Source organism: Pipistrellus kuhlii, unplaced genomic scaffold (genome assembly GCF_014108245.1).
Source record: "Pipistrellus kuhlii isolate mPipKuh1 unplaced genomic scaffold, mPipKuh1.p scaffold_m20_p_10, whole genome shotgun sequence".
Taxonomy (NCBI): domain Eukaryota; kingdom Metazoa; phylum Chordata; class Mammalia; order Chiroptera; family Vespertilionidae; genus Pipistrellus; species Pipistrellus kuhlii.
This window is the reverse complement of record NW_023425405.1, coordinates 36293104-36314325: the sequence shown is the minus strand read 5'-3', so window position 1 is coordinate 36314325 and position 21222 is coordinate 36293104. Positions and strand designations below refer to the sequence as shown.

At 43.9% G+C, this 21222-nt stretch overlaps 1 protein-coding gene across 2 annotated transcripts in view; it reads right to left on the bottom strand.

Annotated features, from left to right (window-relative positions):
* SLC25A13 (solute carrier family 25 member 13) overlaps window positions 1-21222 on the bottom strand; it is a 152010-nt gene that overhangs the window by 52452 nt on the left and 78336 nt on the right. For both annotated transcript variants that reach the window (XM_045578417.1, XM_045578418.1), the window contains 6 exons: window positions 15449-15595; window positions 13340-13478; window positions 12317-12410; window positions 11999-12083; window positions 9007-9091; window positions 8366-8524 (listed from right to left, as the gene is read on the bottom strand). In XM_045578417.1, coding sequence (XP_045434373.1) covers window positions 8366-8524; window positions 9007-9091; window positions 11999-12083; window positions 12317-12410; window positions 13340-13478; window positions 15449-15595 — 709 coding nt within the window. The remainder of the gene's footprint in view (window positions 1-8365; window positions 8525-9006; window positions 9092-11998; window positions 12084-12316; window positions 12411-13339; window positions 13479-15448; window positions 15596-21222) is intronic.

Sequence of the window (21222 nt, the reverse complement as noted above, 5' to 3'; positions counted from 1 at the left end):
AAGAATAAAACCAAAGTACAAATCCAGTCCTAAGACCTGGGCCAGCTAAAACTGGTTTGGCTCAGTGGATAGAGTATCAACCTGCAGACTGAAGGGTCCAGGGTTCGATTTCGATCAGGGGCATATATCTTGGTTGCGGGCATTTCCCCAGTAGGGGGTGTGCAGGAGGCAGCTGATTGATGTTTCTCTCTCATCGATGTTTCTGACTCTCTCTCTCTCCCTTTCTCTCTGTAAATAAATAAATAAATAAATAAATAAATAAATAAATAAATAAAATATTTTTTTTTTTAATTTTTAATTAAAAAAAAAAAGACCTGGGCCAGATGTTGGTGCTCAGGGGGCTACTGGATAAGTACCATTCTTGTGGGTAGGGAAACAAAGGTGGCTGTGGACGACAATCGGAGTGGCACTACAGATGTGGCCTTGGCACCATTCATGCTGGGTCAATGTCCTTTGGGAAGGGCTGTGATCTGTGGGACAATGAAAAGTCAGAGGTGGGGTTTCAATAACCCTCCTGGTTCCCTGACTGCAGAGGGGGAAGGGGAATGTGGCTCCATAATCCTAAAGCTGCCGGTCTCATTCAGGCTCGTCAACGCGATCACACTGAAGCCTAAAGCACAGCTCGGTTTGACATCTGGGTGACTCCGAAGAAAAATTAGGCTTCTAATATGAGGCGTTTCTGTTGGGTTCTGGAAATTCATTTTAACCATTAGAAACAGAGAATGGATGTGTGTGTTGTTTCTAACTTGTCAAAATAGCAGTCTGTTTTCCAACGGCCTCAAATGAAATTTATTAGTGTGGTTAGTTTTCTAATCTTCTCATTTTAGTTCAGCTCCATCCACACACATGGCAGTGCTTCCTTGGCAAACTTTACCAGAAGGCTGCTAATGCGAGAAAAGATTTACAGGGTACAATATTAATACAGCGTTTGGTCTTCAAATTCCATGGGGCTGAGGTATAAATCACACTCTCCCCTTGATTCCAGTCCCTGGTGCAACACAGTGAGAACTGAGCTGGAGGAGTGGTAACGAAGCCCACATCAGGAACCCCGAACTTCGCTTCATCCAGCACCCGCAAAAGTAGCAGTGCACTGGGACAGAGGGCTATCACTTAAAACCTTTTTAGAAAATGGCTTAGAGTCTCAGAGTTGGGAGATACTATGAAAAAAAACAAAAAACAACTTATTAACAAAGCTGGCCTAATTAAAACCATTGCTTTTTAATCACTTTTACCAAAATGAATGGCTTGGACCAAGGGCTCTGTGGGAAGCCAGATCTGGACTGCAAGCCTCGGCCTGCACCTCCTTCGTGCTGAGTGACCTCGGGGATGTTGTTCTTGGAACTCCAGGGTTCTCAACATAAACCAAGGATACTAGTTACAGCTCCCTGGTTTATCATGATAATCATATGAGTAAATGCATATAAAGAGCCAGACACTGTTCACAACCTAACTCAGATATTTAAAAATGGGATGCTTTTCTCTGACTATCTGACCAAGGTATATCCCCCTCTCTCTTCTTGCTTACAAGAGGTGATGTGCCCCGAATAATGGCCACAGTCCAGAGTCAGGTAAGAAGGTCAGAGGGCCCTTGACTTCAGACTTTCGACTTGACCGTGCTGTGGCTGTGAAAGGGATACACGTTCGGCAGAAACTGCTGGGCCCAGCTGCGATGTTTGGGAAGTTAGGTGCATTTTTGACTTAGGATATTTTTGACTTAGGGTATTTTCTATTTACGATGCGTTTCTCGGTATGTAACCCCTCTGTAGGCAGAAAGGCCTCTGTATGATGCTGTTGCCATGGCATCAGGCCCATCCTAAGAGGAGCTGTCCCTGGGCAGCGAGGGCACATGTGGTCTCACAGCATCGAGTGGCCCTAGTTACTTTGGGCAAAGATAAGGAAGCAACACACATATGGCACACCAACTACGTCCTTAAGCTACAATAAAATGTTTTCGTTAAGAATGTAAGCATTTCTCCACCTCTGAGGCTAAGCAACATTTGACAATGTAATTTCCACTGCATGGCAGGCGAGCACCGAGTCTGCTGCCAGGCTGCTGGGGTTGGCTTCTGATGCTGTTCTTTATTAGCTGTGCAACTGTGGGCGAGTTCCCCAATCTCTCTGTGCCTTTGTTCCTCCATCTGTACACGGGGATAAAAGCAGACCCGTCTTCATGGGGTAAAGATAAAAGGAAGCCCTCAGAACAGTGCCAAGTACATAGCAACTCTCACAGAGTGGGGGTGTTTATTGCTGTTTATGTTTATGCTCCTCACCAGCATCATCACCCTCACTCTCCTCTTCCTTCATGGAAACCAAAATCTAGAGAGGTGAAGCAGCTTGTCCCACATCACTGACTATCTGGTGACTAGGCAGTGGCACTCACAGCGAACCCAAGTCCACCTTGGCACTCACACCAGGGTTCTACCCCCCGAATGCTCAGCTCTTCCCTGTTCACTCCTTGGACTTCCTGCCCCACGAAGGCATTTCTCCCGGGCCTGACTCCCAGGCGGCCAGCACCCTGCACACCTTTCACACAAGGACGGTCGCTCTGTGCGGGCCTCCACAGCAGGCCTCCTTCACTCTCCCAGGCTCTCACCATACGGCTCTTGAATTCACTCTCTCCAGGCTCTCAACATAAGGCTCTTCTCAACATAAGAGCCAAGCCGCAGTGCTGACCTGTTGCCCAGGTGAGAGTCGTCAGGGAACCCACTGGGCACAGGCTCAGGGAAAGCAGCCGGGCAGGGCCAGGGCTGGCGCAGGGACCGCTGGAACCAGTGTAGGAAATGTCCACACAGGGCACACTGCACAAGACAAGCAGGAGCACAGGTGTGGAGCGGCTAGGGCAAGGAAGGAATCCCCTAACTAAGGCCGCGTTTCTGTCTTAGACAAAAGCAAGGTCAGGAGTGGCCAGCCCAGCCCCTGGGAAGGTAGCTCAGAGCAGCAAAAAGGAGGAAGAAGGCACTCCGGGCAGAGACAAGTAGGCTTTGGCAGGGGAAATTAAAAGCGTGAGATACCCCGATTCCTGCAGCGAAAGCCACATCCAGCACTTTTCTGCGTTATCCAGTTTCACCCCGGAGGCAAGCCCTCCGATGTTACATTCTTACCCTCCTGACCTCACCACTGGGGCCACTCCACTTGCCCCATCCTCCCAGAGAGCCCTCCCGGCTGTCAACAATAGATTAACCTTCCTTCGGGAGCTCTCAGCACTCCTTGCGCCCAGCCTCCAGGCCTTTATTCCAGCTCTGATTTCTGTGGCCTTCTCTCTTCACTTGCTCACGAATTCCTTCCTCTCTCCGCCCCCTCCCACGTGTCTGTCTGCCTGCTTCTGACTCATATTGCCTCTGGGCATGAGGCACTGCCACCCTCCCAAGGACACTGCCCCCTTTCACAGAGCTCGCTGCAATCCAGGGTCCCACCCCAAGGTGACCACACTTGGGCTGGGGAAAGGAGGGCGGGGAGGCAAGATGCAGATATTAGAGTTAAAACGCTCCTTTATCTGGGGTAAATGTTTTACTCAACATCTGTTATCTTACCTCTGGCTCAGGATGCCTTTGGGAGTGTCAAAGCATGATTATGGTCTAGGTCCTAGACTCTAGGAAAAACTGAGTTCTCTTCTGTCTGGGGGCCTTCTAGAAGCGGAAGATCATTGAAAAGGATCGGACCCTCTCCTTCAGTTTTTCACTCTGGTCTATGCTACTTTCAAAGTTTTCTTCTACCTAAACGATTTCCTTGGTGCTGAAGTTGAATCTATTTCCCTTATTTTGGTCTCAGCAACTGACAGTAGCTAGTTAGTTATCAATGGTCATTCTTGAGGCCTGGAACTAATTCGGTCATTAATCTTCTCCAGGCTAGGTCTAGTTTCATCTTTTTGTCACCTTTCCCAATTTTCTAAGCTCATCTAGCCTTCTCAAACCTCAGACAACGCTCTGTCCCGCCCTAGTTTGAGTTAGTGTTACCTTATTCTCCTTAAATGCCCTGTGCTCACTTCAGCTGGCTCGCTGTAGGTAGATTTCTTGAGATTTGATGACTCAGTTCAGGGACTGCCCAAGTCTTTTGTTCATTTCTGCTTGGTCTCCTATGATCCAAATATCTGCCTTTTGATCTTATCACAGTTTGATACCCTCAAAATGTGCAGAAACTGACCACGAAGACAAAACGCGAGCCAATCATTCTGCACTCATCAGAAGCTTTGGTGGGCATGTGTGGGCATCCACAAGTCAGTACAGTTCACAGATTCGAGATGGTTGGTTCCCAGATGTATGGGTTCCTCAGTTATGCAAAACAAAGTTGTAGGAGTTCCTATCTTTTCCTGTTGGTGCTGGAGTTTTTAAAATTATGTCTACCCACAAGAATTATGCAAGAAGAGATCTCACTGTGGATCATACATTTGGATATTCCCTTCAACAGAACCATTAACCACAAGAAGAGAAGGCAGAAAAGAGCTGTCTGACAAAACTTCCTTCTAGAATGCACACATATCAATAACTTCCCGATATATCACCACAATATCCTCTAGATGTCACCTTGAGAACATTCCAGGATGGAAGATGACTGCATTTGCTACCACACAGACAACCTGAAATAGACTCATTGGAAACCTTGCACGCCTGGATCAATGGGCTTATTAATAATACTACACACACACACACACACACACACACACACACGTGTATATATATTGCCAATTATCTCAAAGATAATGCAGTGCTCCACATTCACTTTAATTCATAAAATGATCTAATTTTTCTTTTGGACAGATTTTCTTCTCCCTTCAGCAGAAACAAAAATCAAAACCTTGCTTTCAAAAGTATTTCTCATGGATCCTGATTTCTCTTGAATCCATCTTTCTCCCTAAGATCCTCCCCAAAACATTTTCCAATTTCTCAGGCTACTCATCCCATTACCTAAAGAACTGAAGGGAGGAGAGTGTAGCAAAGCTTCAAGGCAGAAATTAGCTATTCCTGGAACGTGAAGAGCATTTCATTATGGATGATTACCCAATCAATTGTTTTTCTTTAATATGCCAAGTCTAGAGCAGACCAATGACTGACTCACTTGATCATGCGATTCATTCAAACCAAATGAGCTGTCAGGTAATTCATTAAGGGTTTTAAACACCTGAGTGTGTTTAATCACTTGGAAGACTGGGGAGGAAACAGAGAAAGACTTTCACAAGTGACTTCAGAGAGCTCTGGATTATCTCAGGTGTTTCCCTGCATACAGAGAGACTTAGCCTGGGGGCCTGGTTTTCAAAAATTAAAGAAAAAACTAGGAAAAACAATCCCTTTGACTAGTGTGTGTTGTAGAGAAGGTTTGCAGAGTCAGACTCATAGAACTTCTAAGAGGATCTTTTTCTAATAACCAAGACTTAGCACCACCCAATTAAGAGACTTCCAGAGACCAAGAAGTACAGAGATATGAAGAATAAGACCTAACCAACCACAATACTAATATCGCACGGGGCATTGAGGCACAGGGCTCCGTGTTCACTGAGTACAACTACTAACAGTCGCACGCTGTGCTATCTGACAGCTGCTGGCCACCGCCAGAGAAGGAAAGAGAACAACTTGTGGAGTGCTGAAAAAGTTCTTTAAAAATAACCCACACTCTCATAGTTTCACGAGGACTTACTCCTAAACACAAACACAGCTTCCCCTTATAAATCTGTATTATTTTTAGAAGAAAAAAGAGGGAGGGAGATCCTTATTAACCTTATAAGAAGAAGACACGCAGCTGTCACCTTCTTCCAGAGCCAACTGCCAACTTTCCCCCCAAATATAAATTATGTTAAAATGGGGAAGGGACCTTACTTATGCAACATTCCCAAATTATATTATTCAGAAAATATTAACAATTATATATGTCTTGATGCAGAAAATTACAGGTTAAGCAAAATTCCAGAACAGGAAAAAATATGCTCAATATTTCGAAACATGTTTATTAATTAGAGATGTACTCTGACACCTTCTCAAATACTGCTAGGTGAAGCGTTAACAGCAGCAATTTTAAATTCTCAAAACTGAAATTTAACAGTTTTCCCCGGGAATAATAGCATTTTACAACAATAAAATTACACTTAGTGAGAGATTTATAGTCAAAGAATCGCATGTAGGGTGTTTTATAGCCTGACTTTATACACAAAGGTTAGAATACTGATTCTCAGAAATACTTCAGGTCTTTTTTGTTTTTATTATTCTTTTTTTGCTAGCAATGATGGTTTCCCATTTTCATCAAATCTTACTCTTGCCCAGCAATAAGCATTTCCACAAATACAGTTATATACAATTATTAATGAAGGATCAAGTGCAAGGCCCTAAAGGGAATTGGTCCCCAACCAATCAATAGCAATAAGTAATTTATGAAGCAAGATTGAAAATCATTGTTTTAAACCTGAACTGTCAATCATCTCTTTGCTTTCAAGATCCCAGTAATAGAACAGAGGTAAACAAAGTTTTATAGTAAATCGTTTGTTTTAAAATCATCTATTAGAAAAAAAAAAAAAAAATCAGGGAGACATGAACATAAGTAACTTCCAGAACTGATGTCCTTATATTCACACTCTACTTAGCATCTTCTGACAGAGAACCCCTCAGGGTGCTGGCACCCCAAACAGGTTAGATAAATGGCTATTTCTAAACCAGGGACAGGGTTTCAGAATGAGCCTCCATCTCTATCTAATAGATGGCTCGCTCCCCCTTCCCTGTCTCTCACAAGTCATAGCTCCAACAGCAAGGCATTTGTGGGATGCCCCCCCCCCCCCCCAATGGCTCAGCACTCAGGTATGCTTCAGGCTGCTGGGTCCATGGGGTCAAGAGGACAGGTCAAAGAAAGAAATGCAGATGCAACCAAGAATCAAGACCTGCCCGGCGTAGTCAAAGAGCTGGAAACAGATTTAAAAACAAACCAGGTCAACACGAGGACATGAAGGACACCCAGGAGGGCGCCAGTATTTCTCAGCATTATCTAAAGACAGCCTTGACATTTCCCCAAGACCGAGGAAAGCTCACAGAAGTAGTTTGTGAAGCAACGCCAAGGCTCCACTGTCTGCCCAACCTGAGGTCCAAGGCCCCCTACAGATGCTAACCCAGGGGACCAGGGAAGGTGGCCGTCTTTGCCTGAATCACCATGAAGCAGGAGCTCTGACATTAACCTTGCACTACTTGGGAGACGTTTCATTTGCCAGGTTTGCTGTCACCAGGAGGGAAAAGTATTTCAAATGGAAGGCAGTGACCCTGCAAGGGTCATCATCAATCACCTGGGGTCAAAGACCTTCCCGATTGTCAGAAGAGGCAGGGGTGAAGGGAAGGGGGCAAAGGAAAGATCAAAGGGCCTTTGAAGGGGGTTATCCACTACACAGCAGAACCTGTAAAATGGAACTCCTCTGGAGTTGGAAGCCTCCTAGTTGCTAAGGTGAGAGATTTCATGAGAGGTCTTTTTATTTTCCTTTCCTCTTTTTCTTTTTAATAGTTAGATGCTTAAGAGGAAGACTGGAGTCAGCAGATGGCAGAAGAAGCACAGAGGCATAGGCTTACCTGGCTGCCAGTTTGAAGGCCTGTCTCTGCAGGGCACTCAGTACTATTTCCTTCTTCTAGAGAGCAAGCAGGGATGAGGGAGAGGAGGGCAGAGTGGCTCAGCCTGAACTGCCTTACAAAACCGTCCTCTAGCTGATACAAATACTCCTGCTACTTTTCTCTGTAGATGGCCATCGTAAAGGGAGAGAGGCTGGAAAGCAGGCAAGGCCCATGGAAAAGCCGTCAGGGACTGTGGGATTCTTCCTGTGAGCGATGGCATACTTTTTGCTCCTGTTCTCACTGCTTAATGAACCCGAGGTGATTAAAGGAGCAGCTGGGTCCAGAAGGACTACCGGGCTGGCGTGTGAATCAACTCCACTGGGTACAGAGGTAGAGGCAGGGAAGGAGCAACTTGAACTCAGAGAGAGGCAGAAAAGAGAGCTCCACTGAGCCTTGGTTCCCGCCTGATGGACTTCCTGTGTATATTCAAGGAGACTCATTAACCTCAGGAGGCTCTGTCCTGTCTCCAGGATGCCTTTCCCTATGATCTGGTGAGTGGAGCTATTTCAAGGACACAAACGACGAGCCTTTTAAAAACTCACTGAAGATGTTTATAAACGCAATTATTTTAAGGAATAAAACATATTACAAGCAATGTAACTAGCTTTCAGATGATGGGCTGTTTTCATTAGCCATGCCCCAGATGCCTGGGGCCCACTCTCATTAGCATGGATAATTGAGAATGTGCTGCATTTCCATTTCAGCACAGCCTCTCTAATACCTTTCAGGCACTCCGATGGAAAACCAAACCTCTCGCTACGGCTTCACCTTGCACGAATTTAGCACGCGGCACTAACCTCTGTACAGTCCAAAGAAGCCTTCGTAGCGTAGCACTTTCTTAAAGCAGTCAAAGCTGTTTTTATACATAAGCTCTCCCACAAAAGAGCCAGTTGATCGCTGGTTCTGCATTCGCGTTTTGACAAGATCGATGGGATACACGGCAGTGGCTCCCACAGCTGAAATCAAATAATACCACCATTTCAGAAGGAATGAAGGTCTGTCCAGGGAAAGGGGGGGGGGGGGGGGGGAGGACAAAGTCAAAGGGGAGACTGGCCAAAGAAAAAAGGTAATTTTGCGTGAACAAATTTTGAAACCGTATTAACAATTACCCTTAACAATTATGGATTTCCACTTGAGTGAAAGGCTAAGAAGTGTCAGTTTTCAAGAAGCACATCCCTACCGTCTAACTGCACTGTTAAATATCTGTCTCTAGCAAGCCCATCTGCAGATAAATAAGAGAGAAAGCCACTTCTAAGTCCCTAATCAGGTGCAGAGAGGGGGCAGTTCCCTTTGCTCTTGTCCCATTTCACAGGTCCAGACTGACAAGTGGCTAAGGGACAGGCTAGAGGGTGTTTGGTTTTAATATTTCAAGATGGGAAGCCAGAGGAAATATAAGAGGAATAATAAACATGAAAAAGGTGAACTCATTATGATTTACCTCCAGCAACAGAACCCAGACCAAATCTGTAGGCTGATTCTGCGACTTGTTGGAGAACTGGGCGAGATGAATCGACTGGGGCCTTCTGCTTCCCATGCATAGGAATGGAGAGCGGGAAAGAGGGAGACAGAAGACAGAGCATAAATGAGCACTTATTATTTTTTTAAATCACCCGCTAGTTTCTAAATTCATGATACAACTGAAATGTCAAAGAGGAAATGGGTTAGGTTCAGTAAGTGGTGTTTTTTTCTTTTCTTTTTTTTTTTATTTTAACTTTTAAATCCTCACCTAAGGATATGTCTTTTATTAATTTTTACAGAGTGAGAGAGACATTGATCAGTTGCCTCCTTACATGTATACAGAGTTGTCAAAGGAAAGTGGCATACAGTTAGTGCCTATTACTAAATGCCTATTGAATGAGTAAAAAAATTAGGTAAAATTTGGTTTTTCAAAAGCCACAATAATTAAAATTGGTGAGCCACAAAAATAATTACCAACCCCAGCCATCAACCCAATGAATTTTAGTCACTATTAAAGTAACACAATTCTAGGCTGGTCCGAGTGCAGTGTTATCTAAAGTAACACGATTCTAACACAATGAGGTAATTTGCAATATCCTTCAAAGTCATTTCACTGAAAAGAACTTTACATAGAAATAGGCATCTTTATGAACACAAAACATTTCTTCTGCAAATTATATGGGGTATTTCCAACTCTATCCCTGTACAGACGGACATCAATAGTAACTTCATTTTAACAGATGCAGCTATAAGAAAGGTATTTGTTTTAGTCACGTGGATACAAATATGCCCTGAGAATGAACAAATAGAACAGAACAAAAACAGACTCAGAAACAAAAAACAAACAGAAGGGAGTGGGTGGAGAGACACAGGTAAAAGTGGTGAAGGTGAATATTGTCAATAATGATCAGTAACTCTGCACGGTGACAGGAGGTTACCAGCCTGAGAGTGGTGAGCACATTGTAAGATACATACATGTCAAATCACTATGTTGTACACCTGAAACTAAAACAATACTCTATGCCAACTGTACTTTAACTAAAAAAAAAAAAGACAAAAAAAATGTGCAATACTTAGCAAAGTTCTGGTATCAAAATAACAAGTGAACATATTCTGAAAATAATAGGGTGGGAAGAATCTACCACTATCACTAACTCTTCATTTAAAAGATTAAATAAATGAAACCCCAGACTTATATTTAACTTTTCTGACACTAGTAGTGCAGCAGGTCATGAATGAGACAAGCAAGAATGGTCCTCCTGCACGCCTGTGTTGAGGATGAATGTTGGCATGGAGCCTACCAGGTGGACGACCTCTGTCAATGTGGTCAGGCCCAGTGGGGCTCAGAGTAAAGAACATTCTTGGCAAGGCCCTCATGAATTGCTCTGAACCTCTCAGCAGCAGCCAGCCATCTCCCTCTGTAAAGCTCATCAACCCCCTCAAACCCACTCAGGGCCAGTATCAATAAACACCCATTGCAAACTCTCAAACGCTGGAGAACAGGAGGGAATCTAAAAGTTATACAAAAAATAAAAGTCCTGCCCGGCCGGCATGGCTCAGTGGTTGAGTGCCGACCTATGAACTAGGAGGCCACGCTTCAATTCCTGGTCTGGGCACATGCCTGGGCTGTGGGCTCAATCCCCCCAAGGAGAGTGCAAGAGGCAGCCAGTCAATGACTCTCTCTCATCATTGATGTTTCCATCTCTCTCTCTCTGCCTTCCTCTCTGAAATCAATAGAAATATATTTAAACAAACAAACAAATAAAAGTCCTACTTCTTAATCCCCAAATTTCTACAACTAGTAGCAGAGACACTGGTCAGCAGTGTTTAAAAATCAGAGGGAGAAGAGTGAAGGTTGCTTCCATTTCTGCACAGATTATCCTGTTCCCTGTCCTGCACTCGGTAGATCGGCTTCCTCTTTTAACAGCAGCCAGCTGGTTTCCCAGAGGTGCCCCGTGAGGATTTACTGAGCACACACCCACAGCTCTGAGTTACACGGTGCACACAAGACTCGCCGCTGCCCTGGGGTGGGAAGGAGCGGAAAGGAGGGGGTCCTGGCTCGAGGCCTGCCAGTCCTAAAAATGTAGCCCGCATCAACCCATTGTGGTCAAACTGGCGTCTCTGCACAGACCCAGAGCTCCCAGCCAAAAACTGTTAAGTCTCACAGGATTCAGAGATGGCTTTGCCTTAAAGGATCTCTTTTTCTAAAATGCCGCTGGTCTGTGAGTGGATTTATTTTACAAACACCATGGAAGGGCAACCACCCCATGAAGGCTTTGATTCTCTAATCCTGATCTACTGAGAGGCGAGCAAGAGTTATATGAGGAGGTCCCCAGGTCTTCAGTTTCCGACGCCCACCCCTGCAAGAGATTGGTTTCTGTTAACCATAAAATAAAACGTAGCATTCCTCGAATTGTTTCCGCATAACTTACGAATCCTTTCATAGAAAAAAAAGAGGTCTAAAGGCCTTCAAACTATGGCTCCAGACTAAACAAAATTATCTCCTTCTGATACTCGGCGAAACAGAAGGCATGGCCGTGGGCAACACGCTGGCGAAGAACCTCTCTGCAGAGCAAAGGCGACTCTCACTTAGTGACAGGTCGCATTGCTGGGACAGCGACCCCAGAACAGGGCTCCTGCCCCACATCTCACAACCGAGACTTAGGGAAGAGGCAAGGATCTCCTGCCTGTTTTTGGAGGGTTAGGTTTCCCATACAACTGGGAAATCACCTCACCTTTGTGTGTGTGTGTGGGGGGGGGGGGGGGGGGGGGGGGGCATAAGCAAAAATGCCCACTAGCTGCTAAGCACAACATCCCCAAGTAATTTTTCTTTTCAGCCTCTACAAAGTGTCTGGATTTGGGGTGCAACATGGAAAAATGGGAGGTCAGACACCAGCGTCAGAAAGGCAAAGGCACAGGAAAAGGGATGTCGGGGTCCTCTCCCAAAGAGATACCAGGAAGCTCACACCCACCTGCCTCTGGGCCTCGGCCAACTTGAAGGGCAGAGTTCCCTCTGCCAGAGGAGCGATTCGCTCAATGTCTGCTAAGGTCATCCGTCTGGAAGGAGGAAAACAAACAAGAACAAGCAACAACAACATGCAAATTGATTTAAATGATGTACCTTACAGAACCTTAAAACATTCCCTTTTTCGGTTCCCATATTTCAGAGTCATCTTTAATCTGGCTTATTTTTCTCCCAGTATGCTGCCCTCCTCCTACCCCCGCCTCCTAACCTCTTTTTATTAAGCTAATTAAAAAAAAAAAAAAAAAAAGAGGGGGGCACAACTTACCCCCGTGGCTCATATAAATCTGCTAACTGAAACAAGATGTCAACTTCCATGGCTGTAATCTGACCAAATTTCTGAGCTGCCAGAACAAACTCCTCTGTGTGGAAAAAGAGTCAAAAAGGGAAAGATTCAAAGAGTAGCCACTACATGCAGCACTCACTCAAGGCACTGGAGTGAGGGAACATCACAAAACGTTATTGTCGTTAGTGGCAGAATTCAAGTCAATCCAAACAGGGTAAGCACTTGGAGAGTGCTCCCATTTGTTTGGGAAGAGGGAGCTCAGGAGTGTTTCTAACATTGACTTCAAAGTCTGGTGTCATCTGATGACTCTGAATAAATGACAAGGATGTTTTTCAAACTGTAGGTCAAGGAAAACTAGGAAACAACTATGAAATATCATATGCATAGATCCCAAGAGGTTATATCAATGAGGCTGTGGAATTCCTAAGCAAATTGTTAAAAATAAAAATAAAAATAAAAAATGCTGGTATCTGGTTGTAAGACTGTAGATCAATTTGCACTGCTACCAGTGTAAGTTTATTGCAAGATTTGAAAACATTTAAGAAACTTTACACAGTTCCCTCCCTCAAAGACTGTCTTTGGCTTATTTAAAACTTGCTGAAGCCCGACTAGTGTGGCTCAGTGGGTGAGAGTAGACCTATGAACCAGGAGGTCACTATAGGATTCCTGGTCAGGGCACACACCTGGGTTGTGGGTTTGATCCCCAGTAGGGGGCATGCAGGAGGCAGCCCATCAAGGATTCTCTCTCATATCTTTCTATCTCTCCCTATTTCCTTTCTTTCAGAACTCAATAAAAATAAGTTTTTAAAAAACACACAACTTGCCAAAGATTGCTTTGTTTGCTTCTAATCAAAGGATGGAGAACACACATATACCATAGGGCTAATATGAAATAGATAAAATAATGAAATTTAAAAATCTACAAAACTTCTTGTTGCCTTTTTCACTCTAATAATGATACACCAAGATACTTGCAGGCAAGAGTTCAGATTTATTCTCACTCACCCTTAGTCACCTCGACGTCTTTCCTGTTGCCGGCCAGAGTGCTGTAGATCTTTCTAATGAGTTCCATGTTGTTAAGAAGTGAATTAAATCCATTAAAATAGGAGAAACTGACCTGATGGGACGTGGTACCTCCAGCAGCCTTAAATAAGTTGAAAATAACAGAGAGAAGAATAAAGACAAATAAAGTATTTATAGAATGAAGAAGATTCAAAAGTACAAACAGCAAACACCAGTGATCAGGAATACATGTATAAGAAGAAAGAGCCAAAAGTGTTTTTCTGTTACATTAAAAAAAAATCTATAAATGATTTTTAGAAGTAACTGCAACTAATCATGACCAGAACTTGTACTCTCCATTCACAGTCCTAGAAAACTAAATAAATACATGTGTAGGGTTATAACAACAGGACCAGTAGTAATTTACAGAGTTCGAATTTCCATTGGAAATGTTTTATAAGTTTGTTTATTTCATCTAATGAGCAATTCTTAAAGGCTCAGACATGCAAAACCATATTACACACATGTGTGTGCTTATACATGCAAAACTCTATTATACCAATACAAACATGATATGAGAAGTGGTCAATTTGACATTAATATCATGATTTGTCATGTTACTCATAACTAGCAATAAATAATCATTTATGTAAAGACTTTACAGCAGTGGGATTTCTAGCAAACAGGCGTATGATGGTAAAATTATGAGATGCCATATGCTTTGATGGAAGGTTAAGACTGGTCAGAATTCTGATAGTCAAAATTTGTAAGAACCCATATTTCTTCACCGGGGACAAGGGAAACAGACAGCATGTCCCATTATGAATGGAACTTGTTTGGGGGTTTCAAATTCTAGCCTTCCCTAACAAGGCAAAATATTTTTATTAGAAAAGCACTTCTTTATAATGTAACAACCACATAAATCTCCACTGAGTAATCATTTCGAATAGCTGACATGGGAGTAGGGAAGGGGTAGGGAACAACAACAACAACAAAAAAACAAAACAAAAAAAAGAAAGGGCTAGATTAACAGTGCCAGAGCGGAAAGAGCCTTGTCAGAATGCCACATTTCCAAAAAGAGGTACCAGGAAAAGAAAAGGAAAAATGAAAAGCTAGCCTAATCTCCCGCCTGTGGGAAACATTGTGAGAAACCCCCAGGATGGTGAAAACACCCAAAATATCTTCTCCCTGCGATGAACAGAGCCATATCATTGCATAAGCGTTCCCAAATCTGTGTGACCATCAGAATTATCAAGGAAGCTTCAGAAGTAGGTTCTAGGGTCTCACCACCTGTAGATGGTGAATTAGATCTGGGAAGAACCTTAGAATTGGTATTTTTTATAATTATCTGTGGTGATTCTTCTGGCTGGATCTCTACGAGGAGGAAACTCTGCAACACAGGCCAGCAGGGCTCTGCCCATCAGGAGTCACTGCTGAATGACCGACCAAGTAAATATGAGATGGAGAGTCTGTGTTCTGCTGACCTCTCAAATATATCTATACATACAGCTAAAAATATATCTATATTTTTGCCTTGGAGAAGAGATAAAAGCAAAGATGAGTATTTGACACACCTCAAAATATAAAACAGAATATGCAATCATAAATTTGTTTTTCCTTTTTTATTATTATTTTTTTAATATATTTTGATTTTTTTACAGGGAGGAAGAGAGAGGGATAGAGAGTTAGAAACATCGATGAGAGAGAAAAATCAATCAATCAGCAGCCTCTTGCACATAGCCCACTGGGGATGTGCCCGCAACCAAGGTACATGCCCTTGACCGGAATCGAACCTGGGACCTTTCAGTCTGCAGGCCGACTCTCTATCCACTGAGCCAAACCAGCTTTGGCTGTTTTTCCTTTTTTTAAAAACCAGCTAATATGTTTTCTTCAAGATATTCTTGTCCAAATAACAAATTAACTTACTCACTAAAGCTAGCCAAACCATATTCTGTCTTTAACTTGAGTAATGTATGCGATCACATTAACAAAATGTTTGTTTTTAAATAGAAAAACTTCTAAATAATATGTAAGAGCTGGCCTTATAATCCCTTATTCTCTGAGCTCATGCCAAGTAGAATACATTACTTCATTAGGGCAAGTTACACTTACAGCTACTAGACATTCTTCTACAAAAGGTGTCAAGACATGGGGGCGGATGGTGACCATGATGTCTCGGAAGTCAATGGCTGTGACTTTTCCGGTCCTGGCATTGTCCCTCTGCACAAAGGCTTGCTTTGCATGCTCCAACTGTATTTCCTACAAACGAAAAAGTTAAAATAATTTACGTTTCTCAATTACTACAGATAATGGCTCAACTTCAAGTTAGGGTAAAGAAAGAGATCTTGGATTCACTGGCTTCATCAGCCTGTTAAAATAGCACTCCCCTTTCCCAAGCTATTGTCTTCTTCCAAAGACAGAATGTTGCTTGGCCCAGTGAACGTGTCCTAGAAGTGCATTCCACCTTACATCTCCCACCAAAGACACCGTATCACCTCCATACTCTGCTAGAGTCATAGGACACGAAGGCAATAAAGTGGGATGAAGGTTGGTAGGCTCCAAGATCTAGTAAAAAACAACTTAGGTGACACAGAAGATCAAAGAAAATACACCTGCAGGGACATCATCTCTCTCCAAAGAGAGAAGAATTCTCAGTGGAAACCCAGCATACACACATATGACGCAACAACATATTGGAAAGGGCAGTTCCCCTCTGAAATATGTGATTCCTCTACTACGGGGTTCCTCAGCCTTGACGCAATTGGTAGTTTGGGCAAGTTAAATAGGTGAGCCATATCAGCCAGGGCAGCATTGCTGGTTTTGACTTAGCCTGTCCTTGCCGAAACTTTCTTCTGAAACCCTAATCTTTGTAATGCCCCTTCCATTCACGCCTTAAATGAGAGGCATATGTCAGCCAATGGTCCTCTGTCCTCAGTGAGAAAACTTGAGAACAGATGGGAAAAGGCCAAGGCCTCCCTCCCAAGACCTCAAAGAGTTCTTAGAAGGTTTGAGTCCCAGATTCAAATCTCTCGCTCCTGTCTGCTGGACCAGAATTCCTACTGCTTAGAGAATATAACCATGTGTGTATCTTATAAAAGCCATAAAATTACGCATCAGTAAACCCACTATTAGATGTCCCCCACCCAGCCCTCAAACCTGGTCCTGCTCCTATGTTCAGAGCTTAATTATTGGCATGCTGTTTTTTCTGGTCAGCCAACCTAGAAATCTGTCCATTTTAATTCTTCAAGCTTCCTTTCCCCCAGGGAAAGCTAGTTACCAAAACCTTGAAAGTTCCCTCAAATGCATCTTCTTTTTTCACTCTTGATGCCACTGTTCCCGGTCCTCCCCGGACCATGCCTGATTTCAACCGTGGGTGCACCTGCCAGCTAGCACTTTGACCTCTGCAGTCCCTCCTGCACACACACACACGCATCGACAGCTGCCTTTCAGAATCTCAGATCCGACCTCCATCCCCTCCTCAGAAACCTTCAACAGCCTTTCGTCATGAAGACCCGTCTCTGGGGCACAGTGCTCACGGTCCTCCAAGGAGCCACTCTCAGCCTTGTCTCCAGCACCCCACGCCCAGCCCCCAGACTTCCACACACGCGGGCCTTTGTCTACACTCTTCCCCCACCTCGCGCTGACGGCAGCTTTTTTCTCTAGTCCCTGAAATCCTACCGCCTCCACCAGGCGCAGCTCAGATGCCACCTCTTAGGTCAACGTATCTAGGCCTCTGAACTGAGAGCAACGGCTCACCTGGCCCCCTGCTTGAACGTCAATGGTATGACTTGCCTTTTCCCTCCCTTACGCCCTTGTAGCGGAAAAGAGACTCTATGCCCTGCTCATCCCAGTCATGGTGTAGGCAGACTGCTTCAGGGAGAGTGGGCACTCGGTAAACCAGAGAATAAACAGAATCAGAAAAAAACTATAAAGCCAATTGAATAAGTAAATCATGTTCCATGAAAAAAAAAGGGGGGGGGGTTTTCTCTGAACAACTGCCTCCAATTTAAGAGGGGGAAAAAACAATGACCGTAAAAGGCCCTGTGAAGAAGAATGGCCACAGTACGCACAGTAGGTCCTCGGGTTATGTCGGAGACCCATTTCTATGGTGCGACATAACAGGATTTTTGCTGTAAGTTGGAACCCACCTATGTCACTCACATGGACACATACAAAGCAGCAATGAAGTGAAACAGTAACAAACATTTAAAAGAAAGATAACAATTCCTGACCTTTACTTGTGGTAAATAAATAATAAAAAACATAAAGCACGTATGTACATACGTCGAAATGATGGAACCTTTTTTATATATATATATAAATAAATGGGAGATGGCAACATAACCATGAAAAGATGTACATCGAGTCCAACATAACCCAAGGACTGCCTGTGTTCAACTGACAATAAATGAACACACGATCCAGACCCAATGCTAAAGCTATCCTAATCCAAGATGACTCCTCAGCGGTAGTAGGTGTGTTAGGTTATGTGCCTTTTCCCTTGTTTATAACTCAAGAGTTTTAAGGATCCTCAGGCCATGATACCCAAAACAGCATCCCTTCCCCTGGCCACCCCACCTCCTCAGAAAGCACAGTAAGGCCCTCCTGACCAGACTGTCAGGTGGGAGAGGAACAGCACTGTCAGGGGGGCAAGGTGGCGCCTGCCCTGCAAAGCAGCGAGCACACCTGTATTGAGGGTGAGGTCACTACACGTTTGAGTGCCTGAGCTTCCGGGAGTAAACGTTTACTGGCAGGGATCCCCGATCAAGGAATAAGAAAGCCTTTAACCCTAATAATGATGAACAACTTAAGAATGCATTTCTCACAGCCCTTAAAGACGGGACACTATAAATTCCTGAAAAAACAAGAAGCCACACCTACCTAGGCTTCGACATAATGGGCCAGAGTGAAAACATTGAGGTGTTTCCACAGACTTAAAAGAAGCTTACTACAGATGTGGGTGCCTTCCGAAGAACAGCTGTTCATGCTGCGACTGTTTCTTCTGCTGGGTGAAGAAATGAAAACTGTTACCTCAAACGCTACAAATCACCACGATACAGCATGTAGTGAGCATCTGTTATGTGTTGGACACTGTTCTCAAGCAGTTTATAGTAATAAACTCACTCAGTGCTCCTGGCAACCCTGCAAGGTCCATGCCATTCTCTGTGGCGGTTGAAAATGTGGCCTCACAGACAGGAAGCAGCAAAGCTGGAATTCAAACCCACGCAGTTCCTCCCCTCGGACAATGCTCCTAACACTGCATTACACTGCACGGGGAGTCCAGTAATGCTGCTGGCAGGAATCGGATCACAAAGTTTACGCTTAGAAACCTTAATAGCTATGAAGAGATAAAATTCAATTTTCTTTTAAATTATTCTCAATGCTCTAGATTTTCCTATTGCCTATTTTCATGAGAAAACAATAAAATTCTTGACACTTTTTCATTAAGACAAAACTATGCGCTCAGAGTGCCAGCATTGTCTGCCCAACAACAGCAGATACCAGGGAGGGCAGAAACCACATCTAAAAGGCTTCTGTTGTCCTCGCTCACTGTTGACTCATTTCCTCATAATCCCAAGAGACCGAGAAGGAGAAAGACAAATGAGGAGGCCCTGGGAGCTCACACATAGATGGTCTATAAATACTTAGAGAATGAATGACATTGGCAATAAATATCCAGACTCCATACACATGGCAGTGACTTCAAGCTCTCCACTGGCACCTCTGAAGCTATTTATAAACAACCTAATGTGGACTTAGGGCTGGTTCCTAGATCTGAGCCCAGAGGGATAAAACTGGGACAGAGGATGTTTGCTATGCATGGAATAGAAAATACATAAGATAACGTTCATTTGTAAAGCGAAGAGGACCAGAATGGATAAACTCCTCATCCATGTGGCGGGGGTAAGAACAATGGGAGAAGCTATCATTACATTCAAATATTTAAAGCTTAAAGGACTATCAGATTTAAAAAAAAAAAAAAAAAAAAAAAAGACAAGAAACATGTTATACTGACTTTCTGTAGTTCTTAAAAATCAATCAATGGAGAGAAAATATAGGGATCGGGTTTTAGCACAAAGCACAGAAGTGTTTAACCTGTCTAAATATTCAGCAATAAATGGGACTGACTACCTTGCAAAGTAGCAGGTTCTCTCCCAGTTATGGGAAATATCTGTTCGACTAAGGAACATATGTCAAGACATTATTTTATTTACTTTAATATAGGGGGTTATGGAAGCAATATGTTATGATGACAACAATCCGAAGTTTGAAAAGCTGCAGTTTGAAACAGGAATGAATGGGCAGAGCTCAAATATCAGTCCCAGCACACCCAGCTGGGAGGGCTCAGGGCCTTGTGTATGCATCTTAGAGCAACACCTACTACACTGGATTGTAAAAATGAGGCATCATGCATTACAGGTGCTTAGTAAATGGTAGCTTTGATTTTTGTAGAGGTGAATGGTTTCAAAACCTCTACAGTCCTTTCCAACATAAGCCATTTGAGTCCTTCAAAAGAAAAAAAAAATCATGAGTAAGAAACAGCCATTGTGCTGAGTCATCTTGAACAGCCACGGGAGATGAAGACCAGACAGGGTGGGGAATGACAGTAACAGCTGGAGGTTTAAGTATCTACTGCTGGCCAGAGGCGATGCCAAGAACGCCAAAGGCGGTATTTCGTTTAAGCCTCACAATCATTCTTCGAAGTAATAATTTTATCTTCATCTGACAGAGGCACTTGAAGCTCTTCAAGGCTAAGTAACAGGTCTAAAGTCACACAGCCAGTAGGAGCCTGATTCCAAAACAGATTTTTCCAAGACTGACTTAAGCTGCCCTGGGTAAAATCTCTGTCCAAGGATCCTAAATCGATCTGGGCAAATAGCTGGAAAAGAGATTTAAAGAAAAAGTTGCAGTGCCCGATTGTATGTAAAAATAGGAGCAAGATGTATATCAAAGAATCCCCACTGTGGATGATGGGGGAGACAGAAGCCTTTACCACAAAGGTGAATACTTGAGGGGAAAGCGATGTGGTTGGTTGACCATGATGAGAAACTTGGGGGTGAGATGAGTTTAAGTTATAAATAAAAGGTAAGCTACAAACAAAAGAAAGCTAGAGGTACGGGTAGAAACATAAATCTGGGAGATGTAGAGAGCAGGATTTTAGGGAGAAATCCAAAGGGCTAATGTTTAAGTGTTTTTAAGTGTTGCTATGCCCCAGGAACTGCTGTGCTTTCTTCCTTCATCTCTTCGCATCCATCCGACATCCTTATAAGGTAGGCCGACCTTCACCTCCATTTGGCAGATGGAATTTGCAGATGGAAGTGTGAGGTAAAGAGCAAGCTGTGGATTACATGACGCTTAGGATGGAATTGGATTCCCACCCCTCAGCCTCCCACCGGTGCGGTCTGGCTCTGAAGCCCCAGTTAACTGACCTCCGCGTTCCTTTTCAGAGGCAGGCCTACCAAAAGCCAGGAGGAGAAAAGTAACCGTTGTAGAAATAGATGGGATCATGCCACAGCACATACAAAGAGCAGGCAGACAAAAAAGGAACTGATCCCTAAACAAGTGAGTACTGACAGTGACGTCTCCGGCTGAGAAACTGTGCAACCCCTGAGGAGGTGGCCCAGCTCTGCAGACAGAGCTCCTGTGAGTGCCAGGTAAAGGGGTGCTGGAAGAGAAGGGCCCTCCTCTACCTGAGGCCGCCCCTGGAGCGGGGAGCTGCACAGCTATCGTCACGGCAGTTCTGCCCCAGCCCAGGCAAGGAGGTCCACGTTCTCTTTAATATCTGCCAGTGCCTGTTTCCGTTCCCTCCATTCCAGTGCATACAATTAACGGAATAGGCTTTTAAGGCCACTGTTTCCAAAGACTTCAACAAACCCATTCAGATT